This window comes from Cyanistes caeruleus, chromosome 1, assembly GCF_971803275.1.
Source record: "Cyanistes caeruleus chromosome 1, bCyaCae1.hap1.1, whole genome shotgun sequence".
NCBI lineage: Eukaryota > Metazoa > Chordata > Aves > Passeriformes > Paridae > Cyanistes > Cyanistes caeruleus.
The window spans coordinates 148329595-148345946 of record NC_141701.1 but is presented as its reverse complement, the minus strand read 5'-3'; the positions used below and the strand labels follow the sequence as shown (position 1 = coordinate 148345946).

General features: G+C 48.7%; 2 protein-coding genes across 3 annotated transcripts in view; both read left to right on the top strand.

Moving 5' to 3' along the window:
- OXSR1 (oxidative stress responsive kinase 1) overlaps positions 1-3136 on the top strand; it is an 87641-nt gene extending 84505 nt beyond the window's left edge. Inside the window, exon 18 of the mRNA XM_023921902.2 lies at positions 461-3136. Within this exon, the coding sequence (XP_023777670.2) occupies positions 461-535 (75 nt within the window). The 3' untranslated portion in view covers positions 536-3136. The remainder of the gene's footprint in view (positions 1-460) is intronic.
- LOC111925528 (solute carrier family 22 member 13-like) lies at positions 3131-11796 on the top strand. 2 transcript variants are annotated; one of them, XM_023921987.2, is made up of 10 exons: positions 3131-4853; positions 5825-5928; positions 6261-6415; positions 6747-6915; positions 7349-7469; positions 8065-8159; positions 8447-8661; positions 9109-9217; positions 9363-9573; positions 10059-11796. In XM_023921987.2, the coding sequence occupies exons 1-10, from the start codon at positions 4482-4484 to the stop codon at positions 10152-10154; spliced, it is 1647 nt and encodes a 548-aa protein (XP_023777755.2). In that variant the 5' UTR covers positions 3131-4481; the 3' UTR covers positions 10155-11796. The 2 variants fall into 2 exon arrangements, with proteins under 2 accessions (XP_023777755.2, XP_023777754.2); XM_023921986.2 differs by lacking the exon at positions 3131-4853 and having other exon boundaries at positions 5311-5928.
- The last annotated feature ends 4556 nt before the right edge of the window (positions 11797-16352 follow it).

Here is a 16352-nt window from a genome sequence, read left to right as displayed (position 1 = left end):
AAAAGGAAAATAAAAGTGTAGTGGGGCAAAGAAGAGAGCCAAAACTGAGAGTAGAGCAGGTGAATCTTTCAGAGGTGGTGAAATTTAGGGGGATTACAGTGGCAAAGCAAGGGCATAACTGGTTATTGGAAGTGAAGCAGTAAGTGCTCTTATTTCTTATTCTTCCTGTAAAGAGTTTTCACTTCTTTTGCCCCAGTTCTTGCAACTATAATCATACAATGTCCAGTTGGAGCACTGGCAAAACTTCAGTCCCAGCCCTACATAGCTTCAAAAATAAAAAAGAAAAGCAAAAATCCAAAAGCACTCAATTTTAACTTTGGGTAGTGCAAGCTGCTAAATACAGTGCAAAGCTGTCCTGTGTCTGTTTCCTCCCCTCACCCTGTCTGCTACACCTGCCTGTGGCTTCTGCTGGAAGGTAGAACATGTGTGTTGCTATTTGGATTTCTGTTCCTTGTTTCAGGCATCTGGTGTCGACGGCTCAGAAATTCCGGATGATGGCAAACTTATAGGATTTGCACAGCTCAGCATCAGCTAAACATTGGTCCCAGGAGATGCTTCCCAACAGAGAACCCACATGTGCATATTCGTAATGCTTCTGTTAGCCTAAAAAAAAAACCACTACTGCCAAAGAATTGAACTACAGCCCCCTTCCTAGAAGCTTTAACATTTTCCTTAATAGGATCACAAACCTTCCTGAAATTACCGATGACGTTTACACCTTTTGTAAACAACTCTCATGTTTTTGTATCTGTCATCTCAAACATGCAGACCCAACACGTCATTGCCTGCATGTTCGTTTTATTATTGCCTTACTTTAAAGAAAAATACTACTGAGTACGAAGCAGGGGGTTCCACTGCTCTGATGATCTTGCCTAAGTGTTTGCTTACATGTGGTTTCATTTTTTTTTCACTTGCTATTTTTGCACAAGTTTTAATACTGAACGGATTTTTTTTTTTTTTTTTTTTTTTTTTTTTTTTTTTTTTTTGGTTCTTTACCTGCTTCTCCTTCTGTCTGAAACACCAATGTACATGTTGTTTGGGTCACCTGGAGTGCTGAGAAATCTGCTTCTCTTTGGCTGTGTGTTTTAAAACTGCTGGTTTGAATGCTTGCAACTGAGAATGCAAGCGGAGTCTTAACTCACAGGAGGGAGAGCTGCCTTCCCTTGTGTTTGTGTTTTTGAGAAGTTCTTTGAGGTGTCAGAAGTCAGCTTCCCTTTGTAAACTGCCTTAATTTTATTTTTTTTTTCTTTATCATTTTGGTTCTCTCCACATGAGTGCCAGGCATGGCATGAGGGCTGAACCTTTTAATTTACATTCAGCAGTCCTTCCTGCTGCTTTCATTCTGCATCTTAGACTTAGTCTGTTCTTGAAGCAGACCAGGGAGGCATTGCTGCCTGGAAACTGGTCTTTCAGATGATGAACACAGTATCCACGCTCACAGGGAGAGGTGATTTATGTCACTCTGCCTTTGGAACAGATGCACTTCCAAGTGTCCCTGAAACCCAGTTTGGTCATGCCTGGCTGGCCTCCCAACGTGTTCCCCAGTCCTTTGCAAGCTGGTACCCGTGGAACCATCCCTGTCGTGTTTTACAGCAATAAAGAATCACCAGTAGAGTGGCTGTACTGGGCAAAAGCGGGCGCTGGGTTTGTCCCTCCTGCACTAAATCCCTTGGGTCGTCGGGCTGCGCGCCAGCCCAAGCCTCGACGTTTGATCAGGATGTCACTGCACCCCTGTCACACACCTATTTAGCTTTTCTTTCCATGTGGTGTTGAAGTTGAGTTTCTACATGAATAATATAAATTATGCTCTGAGTTTGATAAGAGACACTTGTAATGCAATATGTGAATAATAAATGGTGTTGACTCTTTTTTTTTCCCTACTGTTTCACAGTTGGCCTTTGTAACTGCTCTTGGCTCTGGAGTGTTTTCTACACAGAAATTGTAAGTCTGTAATTTAACACACAGATGGAAACGTGCTTTGTTTCCATCAGACACAAACAATGCAGAAACAGAGCGGAATGACTAGGTTCAATTAGGACTTTTGTTCTGTTGGTCTTTTTTTCTTTTTTTTTTTTTTCTAATTTCCATGTCTTCAGATGAACAATCTGTATTTATATCTTGTTCTCTATGAGCAGCTGTGGAAGCTTCCTGAATTGTGCATGTTCTTTTTTTACCGCCCCTGTTGCTTGTAGCCTCTGGGTGGATATTGGGTGTGTCCCCATGGGCTGTTTGCAGCCCCATGGCTGGATGAGTGTGAAGGGGAGGGAGAGTAAGATGAGGATTTGGGAGTGAAATCATCCCAGGGTGCTGAGCCGATGCTCTCCAGAGCCCAGGAAGCGAGTGCCCGATAGCAGGGAGTTGGTGTGTGTTGGCACCATTCCCTGTTGCCTGACACAAAGCACTCCCTACGGTGTCCCCTATTGAGCTTGTTGGCTTGGGAAGAGCAGGCTGGCACCTTGATTTTCCCGTCACCCTGTGCTCAGTGTGGATGTGTTGGGAGCCTTTAGGATACAGAGACAAGGTAGTTGTGGTACAGTATTATTTTTCCTCTGCCTGCATGCCCTGGGGACCTCCTCGTTCATTTGTGTACTGGTGCTGAGGAAGGTTAGGACTCAAACTGCTCAAATGGAACAATGCAGCATCTATTTATTGTTATACCCCATTTTCCCAAAGCCAAGACTAAGAGAGCTTGAGCTCACGCTAACCCAAGGTTCCGTAGTTCTTTAATGGAGAAAATAAGCGAGGAAGAAGCTGATGGGTTTTGCTCTATAGATCTCCAGATCTTTTGGGTAGGGATCCAAAATAATTACTTGGGCTATTACAGTGCTAGACAACTGTCTTTTCTGATGTTGTTCCAGTAAGTGCCAATGCTGTTCATAATTGTTTTCCAGTGTCATTAAGAATTTGGTTTTTGTGCAAATTTCTGATCAGAACCTGGAAGCAGGTGGTAATTTTAAGTTAGTTCCTACTTTTAAGGACAATGCTCTGTTAATGAAAACGGATCCTCTTCACAACTTTGGTGTATTGTAGATTATAATGAAAGATGTAAAATAGTCAGGCTTTTTTTCCTTTTTTGGACTTTGTATTTTACTGCATGTGTCTAATTTTTAATCAATAAAGAACAAATTGTCCATTGCCAGGTGTTTGATGTGTGGTTTGCTTGTCAATGGGTTGGATGGTGTGTCTTGAGGAAAGGGTTTGGCTGAGTGGTGTCTACAACTGCTGGGGCATTTCTATTTGGGGCGGTGGGAGGTTTCACAGCCCCCAGGAAGACTCAGTGGGGAAAGGGAGACCAAGTCCAGTCTAGATGGGGCTCTGAGTAACGTGGTCTGGTGGGAGGTGTCCCTGCCCATGGCAGGGGGTTGGAACTGGATGAGCTTTAAGGTTCCTTCCAACCCAAACCATTCCCATGAGTGCATCTCTGCAGGAGTTGTGTGCAGAAATGGTGCCAGGAGGGCACTCAGGATGATGTCCTGGGAGTTTGTCTCCACCTGAGATGTTTGCTCCAAGCTCTACATGCCCTGTGCAGCAGGGAATGAGTTTCCCCTGACCAGGAATGCCTCAGGATGACACAGGCTGGTGTGAAAGTGGGAGGATTTATACCCTGACAAGCAGTGAGAGCATGAACTGTACTACCTCCTCTCCACAATGATTGTTTTTTGTGGGTGCCCTGGTCAACCCCAGTGGGGCATCCATGGTCTGTTTTCCAATGTGCTTTACAATGCCCTTCTTATGGATCTGTGGGCAGAAGGAGTATTCAGGTGGCTCATGGACATCTCAAAGGGGCCCCAGGCAAATGCTTTTCCTACATGAGGGATGGGCTGAGCAGTGCTGGACTCAGTTCTCAATGATCATTTTAGGCATTTGGGTCTCAAGCACCATTGCCCTGTGTCAAATTTCTCCCATCCCTTTACCCCATCTCCAAGTCCTCCCTGCATTTACCCCCAGCAGCCTGCAGGGTGGTCCAGAACTGGTGGGAATGGGGGACATCCTGTGCCTGTTTGCTTGTGTTGCACAGGGAAGATGCAAAATGTAAAGGAAATGGCAGCTCCCATCCCCTGGCATCACAATGAACTGGCTGCCTTTCCTCATCTCTGGTTCTGCCCATCCATTTACATAATTCCCTTTATTCCTCTGGGCCATTCCCAGCTCTGTATCATGCTGGGCTCGTTTTGGCCCCTCTGAACCTTGCTTTCCTGAGTGGTTCAGCAAATGCAGCTGTTGCAGTCACTGTGGAGAAATCTGTTCCCTGTCCATTCACCTGGCCCTGGCAGAGGAGGTGGCTGAGATTCCCTGAAACAGGGGTCCTTCTGCTCCAGCCAGCACTGGATGTTTGTGGGTGGCACAGGAATGATTAATATATTACATGGTGTACTTCTAGTGACTGCCTATGAGTGCAGAGCTTATCTGAGGTTTAAACATTAATTCCAGCCCTCTGGGAAGTCTGTCCCGGCACTGTCCTGTCCCAAACACAGCCACCAATGTCAGGTGTCGGGGAAATTTTGAAAGCAGTTGGTGATTTTGGGCGATTCCAGAAATGCTTGGTGTTGCTTTCTGTGATCCCCTGCCTCAGTGTGGCTTTCCACCAGTTTTGCCAGCTTTTCATGGTCCCGTTTGTGCCTCACCACTGTGACACCAGCTGGATCCGCGCCGTCGGCCCCAACCTGACGGAGGAAGAGCAGCTGAACCTCACCCTGCCCCGGGGCACGGATGGGGAGTTTGAGCAGTGCTCCATGTACTCCCCGGTGGACTGGGACCTCCAGTCCATCGTGGCCTACGGGCTGAATGACACCGAGAAGTGCATCAAAGGCTGGGTGTACCCCTCAGACCAGCCACCGTCCCTGCTCACCGAGGTCTGTATTTGCTGTTTGATGTGCTGGGATGTGGAAGGGATGGGACACCCAAATGGCTACAGTTCCCCCAGAGCTGGTGCCTGACCATGGTGCTGTTGGGATTTAGAGCAGGTGTGGGTTGGCTCTGCCACACAGGCCCCAGGTGTAGTCCTGGACAGGTCTGGGCTCTGACATGTGCCAGTGGGGAGATGAATCACTCCTGGAGTCACCTCCTGCCCCTGGGTTTCCCCATCCCTCTCCATATGGGGGTTAACCTTTCCAACTTAGTATCATGGAATGGTTTGGCTCAGAAGGGTCATTTAAAAGTCATCTAATCCAAGACAAGATCATAATTGTTAGCTGAAAAAGATGCTAAATTAAGATAAAGGAGAGTTGGTTTAGATTAAATACTAGGAAGAAATTCTTTGCTGTGAGGGTGGTGAAGCCCTGGCGCAGGTTGCCCGGAGAAGCTGTGGCTGTCCCATCCCTACAAGTGTTCAAGGCCAGCTTGGATGGGGCTCTAATCTGCCTGGGATAGTGTAACGTGCCCTGCCCATGGCAAGAGTTCAAATTATATGATCTTTAATGCCCTTCCAACCCAAATCATTTTATGGTTCTATGATCCTTCCTGTGTCTCTCTTTCCACTGATGTTCTCTGGATGCTGGCAATTGCAGAACATCTCTTTAAAAGGAACTGTCCCGGGAATCAGCACTGCATCCATTCTTTCTCCTCTGGGAGGTCAGGTGGTCTGGCAGGAAGGAAGCTGCTGCTTCTATCCCCAGGCCCACCTAAAGCAAAATTTTCTGACCAGGAGGCTCCCATGGTTGGGCTGGACGAGGGGGACTCCAGCAGGTCCCAGTGCACAGGAGAGGGACCCCACAGAGTGCCCCAAGGGTTTGTCCCACTTCTGACTTGTGTGCCCTGTGCATGCTATGGGAATTCACATCCTCAGAAAAGGGGATACCAAAGCATCTGTTTCTCCTTTCTCCAGTTTGACCTGGTGTGTGACAGGAAGGACCTGAATGACATTGCCCAGGCCATCTACATGGTAGGGCTGCTCCTGGGATCCATGATCTTTGGGCCTCTAAGTGACAGGTGAGGAGCCACAACCCCCCCTGCCCTGGATCTGTGCAAAGCCAGCACAGCACAGACCAGGTGGTGTGAGCCTGTCTGGACTGTGCACCCTGTGCATTTTGTCACCACTTCTCACTGACAGGGACCCTGACCAAAGTCCTCAGGTCTCATGAGGGCACAGCCACACAGGGAGGGGAAGGGAGAGAGACACAACATGTGTGTGCAGTGCTTCACTTGTCACCCCACTGTCTATTCTGAGCCTTATCAGGGTGATAAAAATCACTGCAAAACCTGCTGGGCTCCTTGCCATCCCCATGGGGTGTCTCCATTGTGTCTTCCCTGTTTCTCTCCAGGATTGGCCGCCGCCCGGTCATTCTGATCTCCGTCTTCCTCCAGGGCCTGTTTGGCCTGGGAATTGCCTTTGTGCCCCATTTCTATGTGTACATGGCCTTCAGGTGTGTCGTGGGGGCCTCTGTGTCAGGGATCACCATGACAATACTGGCCTTAGGTGAGTAGGATGCCCTTGCCCTGGGGCATTTCAAGATGCAATAGAAAATCTTCAAAGAAATAAAAGCATTCATGTTTGACTAGAAAAACACGCTGATGAGGACAGGTCTTGATCTTCACTGTCCTTTGGTACTTTGGCAACTTCTCAGGCCTCAGTAAGAGCTTTGGGGAGCATCTCTCCCCAGCCAGTGCTCAGAGGAGGGCAAGGGGACAGTGTCCCAACACAGGAGGTCAATTTAATCCTCACCTGCAGAATAATTCTTCAGGGAAACGCCCTGTTTGCCTCAAGGGAAATCATTTGGATGACTCTGAGCCTTCCTTCTTCCTTTCAGCTACAGAATGGATCGGTGTCTCCTCCCGGCCAAAGGCAGTGCTCACTTCTCACTGCTGTTTCGCCATCGGGCAGATGATTTTGGCTGGTTTGAGTTACGGGATTCGCAACTGGAGGCTGCTGGAAATTGCAGGATCTGCTCCTATATTTGCCTTTTTCTTCTTCATTGGGTAAGTAGGATGTGGCCAGAGCTCATGCAGATATGACAGCAGTGTGAGGGTGGGAATGAGGAGGTGGCAGCAGCTCAGAACCAAGCTGGGCCTTTCCCATTGGAGTGCAGGTGCTGGAGGAGCTGCTGCAGAGCTCAGCACATCTCCCTGGGCACTGGACTGCTGAGAGCAGCAGCTGCTTTGCTTCAGGTCTTCAAATGTAGAGCCTAAATTTAAATTTTACCCTAAATACATTTTGGGTATTTAGACCCATCGATCCCATGGGCCATCCACTTCAGAGGTGGGCTTGATGATCCTCGCGGGTCCCTTCCAACGCAGAAGATTCTGGGTCTGATTCTGTGGTGGCCAAGGCTTGCTGGACATGGTCCCAGAGAAAGGGGCTGTGGGGGGACTCAGCAGGACACAGCAGCATGTCCTGGCCTCCTCCTGGCAGGGTGCTCCCAGAGTCAGCTCGCTGGCTGGTGACCAAAGGCAGAATCGAGGAAGCCAAGAAGGTTCTGCAGAAGGCGGCAGCCATCAACAAGCGCAGCCTCCCACCAGAGCTCCTGGAGCAGGTACTGGGGGTTCCTGTGCTCAGACACTGCCCTGGGCCCTGCAGCAGCCCCTGGAGCTCAGCTCATCCCACAAACGTCTCTCTGTTCCCACTGTGGATGCTCTGGCCATGGGCTGCGAGGGACCCCAGCTCCTGCTGCATCACACGGGGATGAGGCCAGGGAAGAGGCCCAGCTTCTGCTGAGGCTCAGCCTGGAGCTTTCTGGGGTCCCCCTGGGCATGTGGGAAGGACTGAAATGCTTCCCTGGCTTCTCTCCTGTCAGGGTTCCAAGAGTGTGACTGATGAGCACAGAGTGTCTCTTTAGTCTCAGGGTTTCCATGCAGAAGTGCCTGAAGGGGAGGGAGTTCCCTCCTTGCCCACCCCAAGGTTCCTACACCGGGGAAATGTTCATCCTGAGGAACCTCTCAGTCACCACCCCTGTGCTGGGCACCCAGAGCACAGAGGCACCAGCCCAGCCCCACTGGGCTGCCCTCCCTCCCAGAGCTCTGGGGGTCACAGGCCTGTCCATGAGGCTTTCCATGGTCTGCAGGTGGCAAAAGAGCTGGACATGGCTTTCCTTGTCCTGCTCTGACTCTTTGACTTCCTGTGTTTTGAAGCTGAAGCCTGAGAAAGAGGTTAAGTCTGGAAGTTTCCTGGATATCTTTCAGAAGAAGCACCTGCGGAAAGTGACTTTAATCATGTCATGTGCCTGGTAAGACATTCCCTGGTGCATTCTCCCCAAACTTCTATCTGAAACAAAAGATGGAATTCACCTTGTGGGTTTTTGAGTGTTATTTGATGGGTGTTTCTGCTTCTGGCTGTTTAAGATGCTTTCTGGGAAAGGTTATAGGATTTCCAGCTTTGGCAGGCCTGTGGCATTCATCTGGTTTTACATCTCCTCGGAAATGCTGTGGCTTAGTCAGAATATTGTCATTGGAGATCAGTGCTACATTTCCTCATGGCTAACACCTGCTCAGTGCTACCCTGCCTGCCTTTCAGGTTTGTGAACAGCTTTGTCTACTATGGGCTGAGTCTGAACGTGACAAATTTTGGCCTGGACATCTACCTGACTCAGCTGGCCTTTGGAGCAGTGGAAATCCCAGCCCGTGTTGGTTGTATCTTCATTCTGCAGAGGTTTGGGAGGAGGAAAACGCAGGCTGTTCTCCTGGTGCTGAGTGGCCTGGTGTGTCTGATCATCACCGGCATCCCTGAAGGTGAACAACTTCATCCCATATGGAGAGGACATCCTCTGGGACAGGAAGGCACAGAGCCAAACCCTTCCCTTGCTGGTCCCGTCCTCCCAGCCAGGGTGGCTCACACCCCTCTAGGCCCAAGCTGGGCCACAGGGCCTGGCTGAACCCAATGGGCCCATTCCAAAAAACCCAAACTTTTCTTGCTGATGGCGATAGTGGAGGGCAGAGCTGAGCCCCTGTCAAAAGAGCTGTGCTCTGGGAAAATTAATACCTGGGGAGGTGAGGTGGTGGATGCAGAGTGCAGTGAAAGTGGCCACCAGGCCAGAGCAGCCTGGTCCATGCTCAGACGCTGTCAGAGGCGGTGGCTCCCTGCAGGTGACACAGATGTCCCTGCAATCCCCATTCTCCATCTGTGAGCAGTTTTGAGCCCTCTCCCATCCCATAGCAGCCATCTCCTCCTCCCCTCAGACCAGCCCGTGGCAACCACCGTCCTGGCCACCATTGGCAAGTTTGCTGCCTCAGCCTCCTTCTCCACCTCCTACGTCTATGCTGCCGAGCTCTTCCCCACGGTCGTCAGGTGAGCTCTCCCCACACATCCGAGCTCCCCTCTGCCGTGGCTGGCAGCGGTGACGGGGCAGGAGCCCGGCTGTCCCCATGGCCACGCTCAGCCCCGTGGCGGCCTGGGGTGCTGAGCGCTGCCCACACCTCCTGCGGCCCCACAGGCAGACGGGCGTGGGGCTGTGCTCCATGGCTGCGCGGGTGGCCGCGATCCTGGCCCCGCTGGTCCGTCTCCTGGGGCAGCACCACCGGGCCATCCCCATGGCCATCTTCGGGAGCGCCCCCGTGCTGGGGGGGCTGCTCTGTGTCCTGCTACCCGAGACCCGCGGCACCGACCTGGCTGATGGCACAGGGGACGGCCACCCCCCGGCTGAGGTGGGTCCTGGGGCCGCCTCTGGGATGGGGATGTGGGGACCCAGCACTGGGGGGACCCCTTGGCCTTGCATGTGCTGGGGTTTCTTTAGGGGTTAAAGAGGTGGGAGGGCATGGAGTGGAGCTGTCCCACTGTGGAGAGAGGGAAGGAGACCCCGTAATCCTGCCTGTGGAGGTCATCCCTTCATTCCTGCCCTGGGATAGAACAGCCAGTGCTCCATTCTCCTCCCTCTGCTCTCCCCAGGAAAGCGCTGGGGCCTTGTAGCAACATCCTCTGGCTTTTACCCTCTCATAGCTCCCAGCCCTCATTCCCCATGGAACCAGGTGGAATTGCATCCTGATACTTTTGTTGTCTTGCTGGGAGAAGGTGCCCACAGGAGCAGTAGGGAATGGGATCCAGGCTGCTGAAGGCTGCCTGTCCCAGGGACAGCTGCTGTCAGCTCATTGCACACCTTTCCCTGCTTTTACACCCTTTTCCCTTTCACCAGGTCTGCGAAAATGCCACCAGCAGCTCTCAGAATGGGGAGGTGAAAGGAAAAGGTGGTGGCCAAGACAATGAGAGCACGAAGACCACGCACCTCTAGCTGGGTCTGCAGGTGGTTGTGGATAAAGGCAGCCCAGTGCTGTGGGCACTGAGGACAGGCAGGGTCTCTTCACCACAGGACACCATCATTGCTTAGGCCATCACTGCCAATTCTTGGGTTTCCTTGTCTCTTTTGCCTTCCTGTATCTCCCTCTGTAGCTTGTCCTCAGGCACTGCAGGCTGGTGCGTTTTCCTTGAGGGAAAAAAAGAAATTGAGAATTAGAATGAGGCACTTCCTCTTCATTTTCCCTATTACGTCTCCAGGATGATGAGGCTGTAAACTTTGTCCAGTGAGGCACCCATGAGAGCACTGAATAAACTTACAAGAAAGAACTGGGCTGAGTAACAGGAGAGCTGGAGCAGATGCAGCACTGAAAACAATCTCACACTTGCAAGGAGTGATTTATCATGACTGTCTAGCAAGATCATTCCGTTCTTTCATAAAAACACTCCTTTTCCTTTTCCTTTTCCTTTTCCTTTTCCTTTTCCTTTTCCTTTTCCTTTTCCTTTTCCTTTTCCTTTTCCTTTTCCTTTTCCTTTTCCTTTTCCTTTTCCTTTTCCTTTTCCTTTCCCCTTTCCCCTTTCCCCTTTCCCCTTTCCCCTTTCCCCTTTCCCCTTTCCCCTTTCCCCTTTCCCCTTTCCCCTTTCCCCTTTCCTTTCCCTTTCCCTTTTCCTTTTCCCTTTTCCCTTTTCTCTCTTTTCTCTTTTTTCTTTTTTTTTTTTTTTTTATTTGCGATACTCTGCTGAAAAAAAAAAGATGTGATCATCTAACAAGAAGCAGAATTTTCACTTTAGTGCTGGTGGCTTGGAATTGATGCCTGTCATGATGCTTTGGGCATGGAAAATGGTGCTGTTAGGCTGCAGTGTGGGACCAAATTGATTTGTCCATTCCAGGAAACTGAGGGATGCTCTGACGGTTTGTTAGAAAAAAGTACAAATCTTTCTGGGAAATGTCAATTCTTTTCTACTCTCTCCTAATCTATTCCTTTTTTGCTGGATCTATTTTGTCTTTAAAATATTTAGGACCACTTTTTTCTTATACTGTGAAGTAAAAAATATGTTTTCCCTGTGCTTCCCTTCATATTATCTCATGTCCCTCAGTCCAACTTTTGTTTCTCACTGGATGGGTATAGATGAAGCCTGGTTCATCAAGGTGGTTCTTCATCTTTGACTGTAAAGCTCAAAGGTTTTATTTATTTCTAGTAGTGTCAAGAAATGTTAAACCAGAGTATTTCTTCTCTCTATTGTCATGCCTACATGTTTTCCATGGACCAAAGTACCTCATGGACATTCAGTTTGATCAGAGTTTTGGATAAAACCAGTGCCATGTGACAATGTCCTGCCAGGAGGGGCTGGCTGTGGTGCCATTTTCTCTCTGGAACTGCTTTCCAGAGGATTTTTGGTGGTGCTCCTCTTCAGTACCCTGAGAAGAGAGGAGCTCAGCCCTTTGTCTTTTCCTTGGAAAAGGCTGGGGAGTGCCTCCTTCAGGCTTTTATGGAAAACAAGACATTGAGAGTAAAGGCTGAAGGAAGAGCTTGGAGCCAAATGTACAGTTATTGAAGGAACCACTTTGGAAATTGTACTCTGAGACTCTCTGTTTTAGCTCATTTCATAAATAAAGGCATCCAAGCACAGCTGATGTATTTCTGCTTCCAGCTCGTTTGTGCCTCCAGTGGGCTGAAGATCCATTTCATGGGATCTTGGTGTGGTTTGGGTGGGAAGGGACCTTAAAGATCTTATTCCAATCCCTCCTGCCACATGCAGAGACACCTTTCACTATCCCAGGGTGCTCCAAGCCCTGTCCAGCCTGGCCTTAGACACTTCCAGAGATCCAGAGGCAGCCACAGCTTCTCTGGGCAACCTGTGCCAGTGCTTCACCACCCTCACAGAGAAGAATTTCTTCCCAACATCTAATCTGTATCTCCCCTCTGTCAGTTATAAGCCATTCCACCTTGTCCTGTCACTCCATGCTGTTGTCCCAGGTCCCTCTCCAGGAGCTGAGCTGAGCTCTGCTGAGCTCTTCTGAGCCAGAGGTTCAGAAGATTCCCTTTAGGCAATGGAAGGGGCTCTAAGGTCTCCTTAGGGCCTTCTCTTCTTCATGCAGAACAACCCAAACTCTCTCAGCCTTTCCTCATAGGAGAGGTTCTTCAGTCCCTCTAATCATCTTTGTGGCCTCCTCTAGACTCACTCCAACAGCTCTGTATTATATTTTACCTGCTTCTCTCTGGATCACTGAACTGTGTCAGTTTGAATACCCCTGAAGAAGAGCACCTGAATAGCTTAACTCATATTTTGCCCAGCTCAGAACAAGTGGGAGGATGTCCAATGTTTTTCCAGTGCCAATGGCCTTGCACTGTGATGAGTAGAGGTGACAGCACAAAGTGGAGCCAGGAGTGCTGGAGCACCATGTGGGAATGCAAACATAAACCTGTGGGAATGCAAATACACTTTTTGCATGCGTACAGTGGCTCTCATGATTGTGAGGTCATGGGCAAAGGGTAAAATGTGACTTAAGGGATAACCAAGGCAAAGAGGATGATTCCATATTAAAGGAAGGGAGCCAAAAGACTGGTGAGGTGATGAGGACAAAATGGAGTAGAGAGGTTTAGCTGGGAAAAGCAGATTGTCTCATTTTAGAGACAAATTTAGGAGAAAATGCTTTGGAATGAGTGTTTCTGCTAAAGAAAAAGGGCTTCAGTAATCCCCTTTTCTGCCACTGAGAAAATGGATATCAGTGGATGAAAGTGAAAAAAAAAGTATTTATTGACAAAGTTCCCACGTGGCAAAGTGGAAAAAAAAATTGAATAAACTCTAGTTATTGAACCATCAGAACCTTACCCCCAGTGCACACCCACTGTAGAACAAAAAAGCCCAAAATGCCAGGGAAAGAAATAACAGTCCAGCTGTGCAGCAAAATGGCTTTTTTGTCTCAGGGAAGGGAAAAAAAGTTCATGTAGCAGCTTGGGAAAAACAGATTGGAACCTGTGGAACTTCCGGTGCTGGTCTCCTCCCCACAGCAAATGAAGCTGGTGGATTTTGGTGTCTTTTCTCTTGTTCAGTTTTTCCCAAGGTCTTGAGTCAGTCAGAGCAGCCCCTGAATTCCTGACTGGTAGGCTTCTGGTGATTGTCTGATCTTGGACCAAAACAAAGCTGAACAGTTCAATAAAAAAAGCAAAAACCAGCAAAGGATTGCTGCTGCAGTCTCTTCAGGCCAGGAAAAGGGGAAAAAAGAACCTTCTTGCTTAAGCTAACCAAAAAAACAAGCTAGCTAAGCAACTGTCTTGGGGTGATTTTATGATGATGCTCTACTCCCTAATTGTCTGCTTTATGCCCAGGAATGGCTGCTGTGGCTTTATGATGGATCTGGAGGGAGGGCTGGGAGCCCCAGAGTGGTTTTTGTTCAAAGACTCACCCCAGATGTGCTCGGTGCAGTGTGCTGGACATTGGCAGTCACTTTGCTGCTTAACTAACTTTCTTTTTGGTAGCTTAAACACAAAGTTTCTTGTTTTCTTTCCCCACCTTTTCCCCTGACCTGCAGCAGTGATCCTCCAGATTTTTTTCTTGACCTCTTTCAGTTTGGTTTTTGGTCCAAAATCAGACAATTGCTGAGATGGACCAGGACTGCAGGGGACCAGAGAGAGCTGCTCTGAGCCTGACACCTTGGGGAAAAAAAAGCTGAACCAAGAGAAAGGACAACAAAACCCACCAGCTTCATCTGTTGTGAGGAGGAGAGCAACCCCAGAGGTTCAGCAGGTTCCCATTGTTTTGCTCAAGCTGCTATGTGAACTCTTTTTTTTCCCCTTCCCTGAGACAAAAGGCCATTGCCATTTTTGCCTTCCCAGCCATGCAGGCAGCCAGCTTGTTTATTTTTTCCCTGAGTATTTTGAGGTTTTTCTGTTAGGTGGGGGTTAAGGTTCTGAAAAGAAATATCTAGCATTTATTCAGTCTCTTTCTGTGCCTTGTGGGCACCTTGCTTTGTAATAAACAGGGGTTTTTGGGGTTTTTTTCATCCAGTGGTATTAATTTCTCCCATTGGCAAAAGGCATTACTGAAGCCCTTCTCTTTGGAGGAAACATTAATTCCAGTGTTTTCTCCTGAATTTGTCTCTAAACCAAGACAGCAGCAAAGTAACATCCACTCTGTGCTGCACCCAGCGTACCCTGGAGTGAGTCTTTGAGCAAAGCCTGTGCAGGAACCCCCAAGACTCACACCCATCCCCCAGACCAACCTGAAAGTACAGCAGCCATTTCTGGACATAAAGGAGATGATCAGGAATAGAGTGTCATCATAAAATTGCCCCAAGATGTTGGAGTCAGAGGCACAGAGAGTGTGCCCTTATCTCTGATACCTGGCTCTGACATCCAAGAAAACATTGAATTTCATATCATACCCTGAAAACAACTGCTAAAGTTAAATAGAAAAGCTAAAAGTGTGTGTAGATTAGAATGTTTTCTTAAATCACTGGGTGAAAAAGTTAAAGTTTGGAGTTTTAACTAGTTTAGAAAACAGAAGACAAGATGGAGTATTCCGGGTGTTGTCTCTCGTCCTTTTTTCTTCTTCATCCTCTTCTTCCAGAGGTTTTTGGGTAGTAATAAGTGATTGGATAGAGATGCTGCAGTGCAGCACACAGGTGTTGGGTCATTGGGTCACTCAGGAAAATAATTTACTTGGCATTTGTTAACTTGGTAAATAAACATATAAAAGACCTTGAAGAAGATCTTTGTTAGCCATTTTGCACCTTTCTATCTTAGTGCACGTAGCTCCTTGTACTCTGTAAATATGCAATATAGATAAAAGAACAATAAACAACCAAGTCCAAACAAGAGAAAACTGCCTCTCTCTCAGCAATCTAAGTCCAAGGGGGAAAAAGAACCCAACCACGAATGTCCTATCAAGACACCAAGACACAGAGGCAGGGCCAAGACAGCTCCTGTTGTCAGAGGAGCCCCACAGGGACCACTGAGGTAATTGGCACATTTTCAGTGTCAGAGACACCAACAAACTGTACTGAAATCCTGGCTGTGGGGCAGAGGTGTCAGGACCCTGGACCTTCCCCTTTACCTAGAGGACATCACCCTCTCCTTTCACCTGACCCCATGCTGGGAAGCCCAAGGTCCATGAGAAGAGCAAAGCTTGCAAAGGGGACCCAGCAGGGAATGGCTGAGGAGGTGAGGAAATGAGCATTAAAGTTGCTCTCCTGGCTGTGCAAGGAGCCATAGAATCATTGGTTCATTTAGGGTGGAAAAAACCTCTAAGACCACTAACTCCAGCCATCAGCCCAGCACTGCCAGTCCCACCATAAAACCACATCCCTAAATGACACAGCTATGTGTCTGTTAGATACCCCTGAGGATACCCCTGGTTATTCCACCAGTGGACAAGGCAGCCTGTTCCAGTGTTGGACAACCCTTGTGGAGAAGAAATTTTCCCGAGTATCCAATCTAAACCTCCCATGGTGCAACTTGGGGCCATTTCCACTTGTCCTGTCATTTGTATTTGGGAGAAGAAACCAACCCCTACCTGGCTGCTTCCTCCTGTCAGGGATTTGTAGAGAGTGAGAAAGTCCCCCCTGAGCCTCCTTTTCTCCAGGCTGAGCTCACCCAGCTCCCTCAGCTGCTCCAGGTGCTCCAGCCCCTTCCCCACTTCTGTTCCCCTCAGAGCTAAAGCCCAGATCATGCAAACTCCCTATTCCATCTCCATCCATGGCCACGTTCCACATGACTGGGGTGATTTTGTGCACCAAAGCTAAAGCCCAAAATGAATATCAGCTCCAGGCACATCTGGCCTGGACTTGGGATGCCCCAGCCCTCAAAACACTATTTACTAGAGCACAAAGAGATTGGAAACCACAGGGTGCAGCAAATCTGAGTGAACAGCCTTCTACTTATTTGAGTAGAAGTACTTGCGGAGTGACGTACTTGCGGAGATGGATTCATCGGAGGCCACTGAAATACATCCTCTGCTGGCAAACAAATTATCAGACAAGAAGAAGCCACCCTTCTCTTGTTTTGCATGACACCAGATGACACCAGATGAGCTGGCAGCAGCGAACTAAAGGTCACTGTAAAAGGCTCACCATGACTGAGGAAAGCTGTCCAAATGCCCACACAGTTTGGCATAGAATTGCAGCGTTCCCATGCAATTCAGAAAACTTCTACAGCTGCTAGTAGAGAAAATAAATGCAGATTGTTCATCTGAA

Bases quoted from the DNA above. Each gene is read 5' to 3' on its own strand.
- LOC111925528 (XM_023921986.2), top strand. From the start codon at position 5,408: ATGATCTTTAATGCCCTTCCAACCCAAATCATTTTATGGTTCTATGAT. The intron at 6,416-6,746 runs GTGAGTAGGATG...TCTTCCTTTCAG, and splicing joins CATGACAATACTGGCCTTAG to CTACAGAATGGATCGGTGTC. The intron at 9,574-10,058 runs GTGGGTCCTGGG...CCCTTTCACCAG, and splicing joins ACGGCCACCCCCCGGCTGAG to GTCTGCGAAAATGCCACCAG.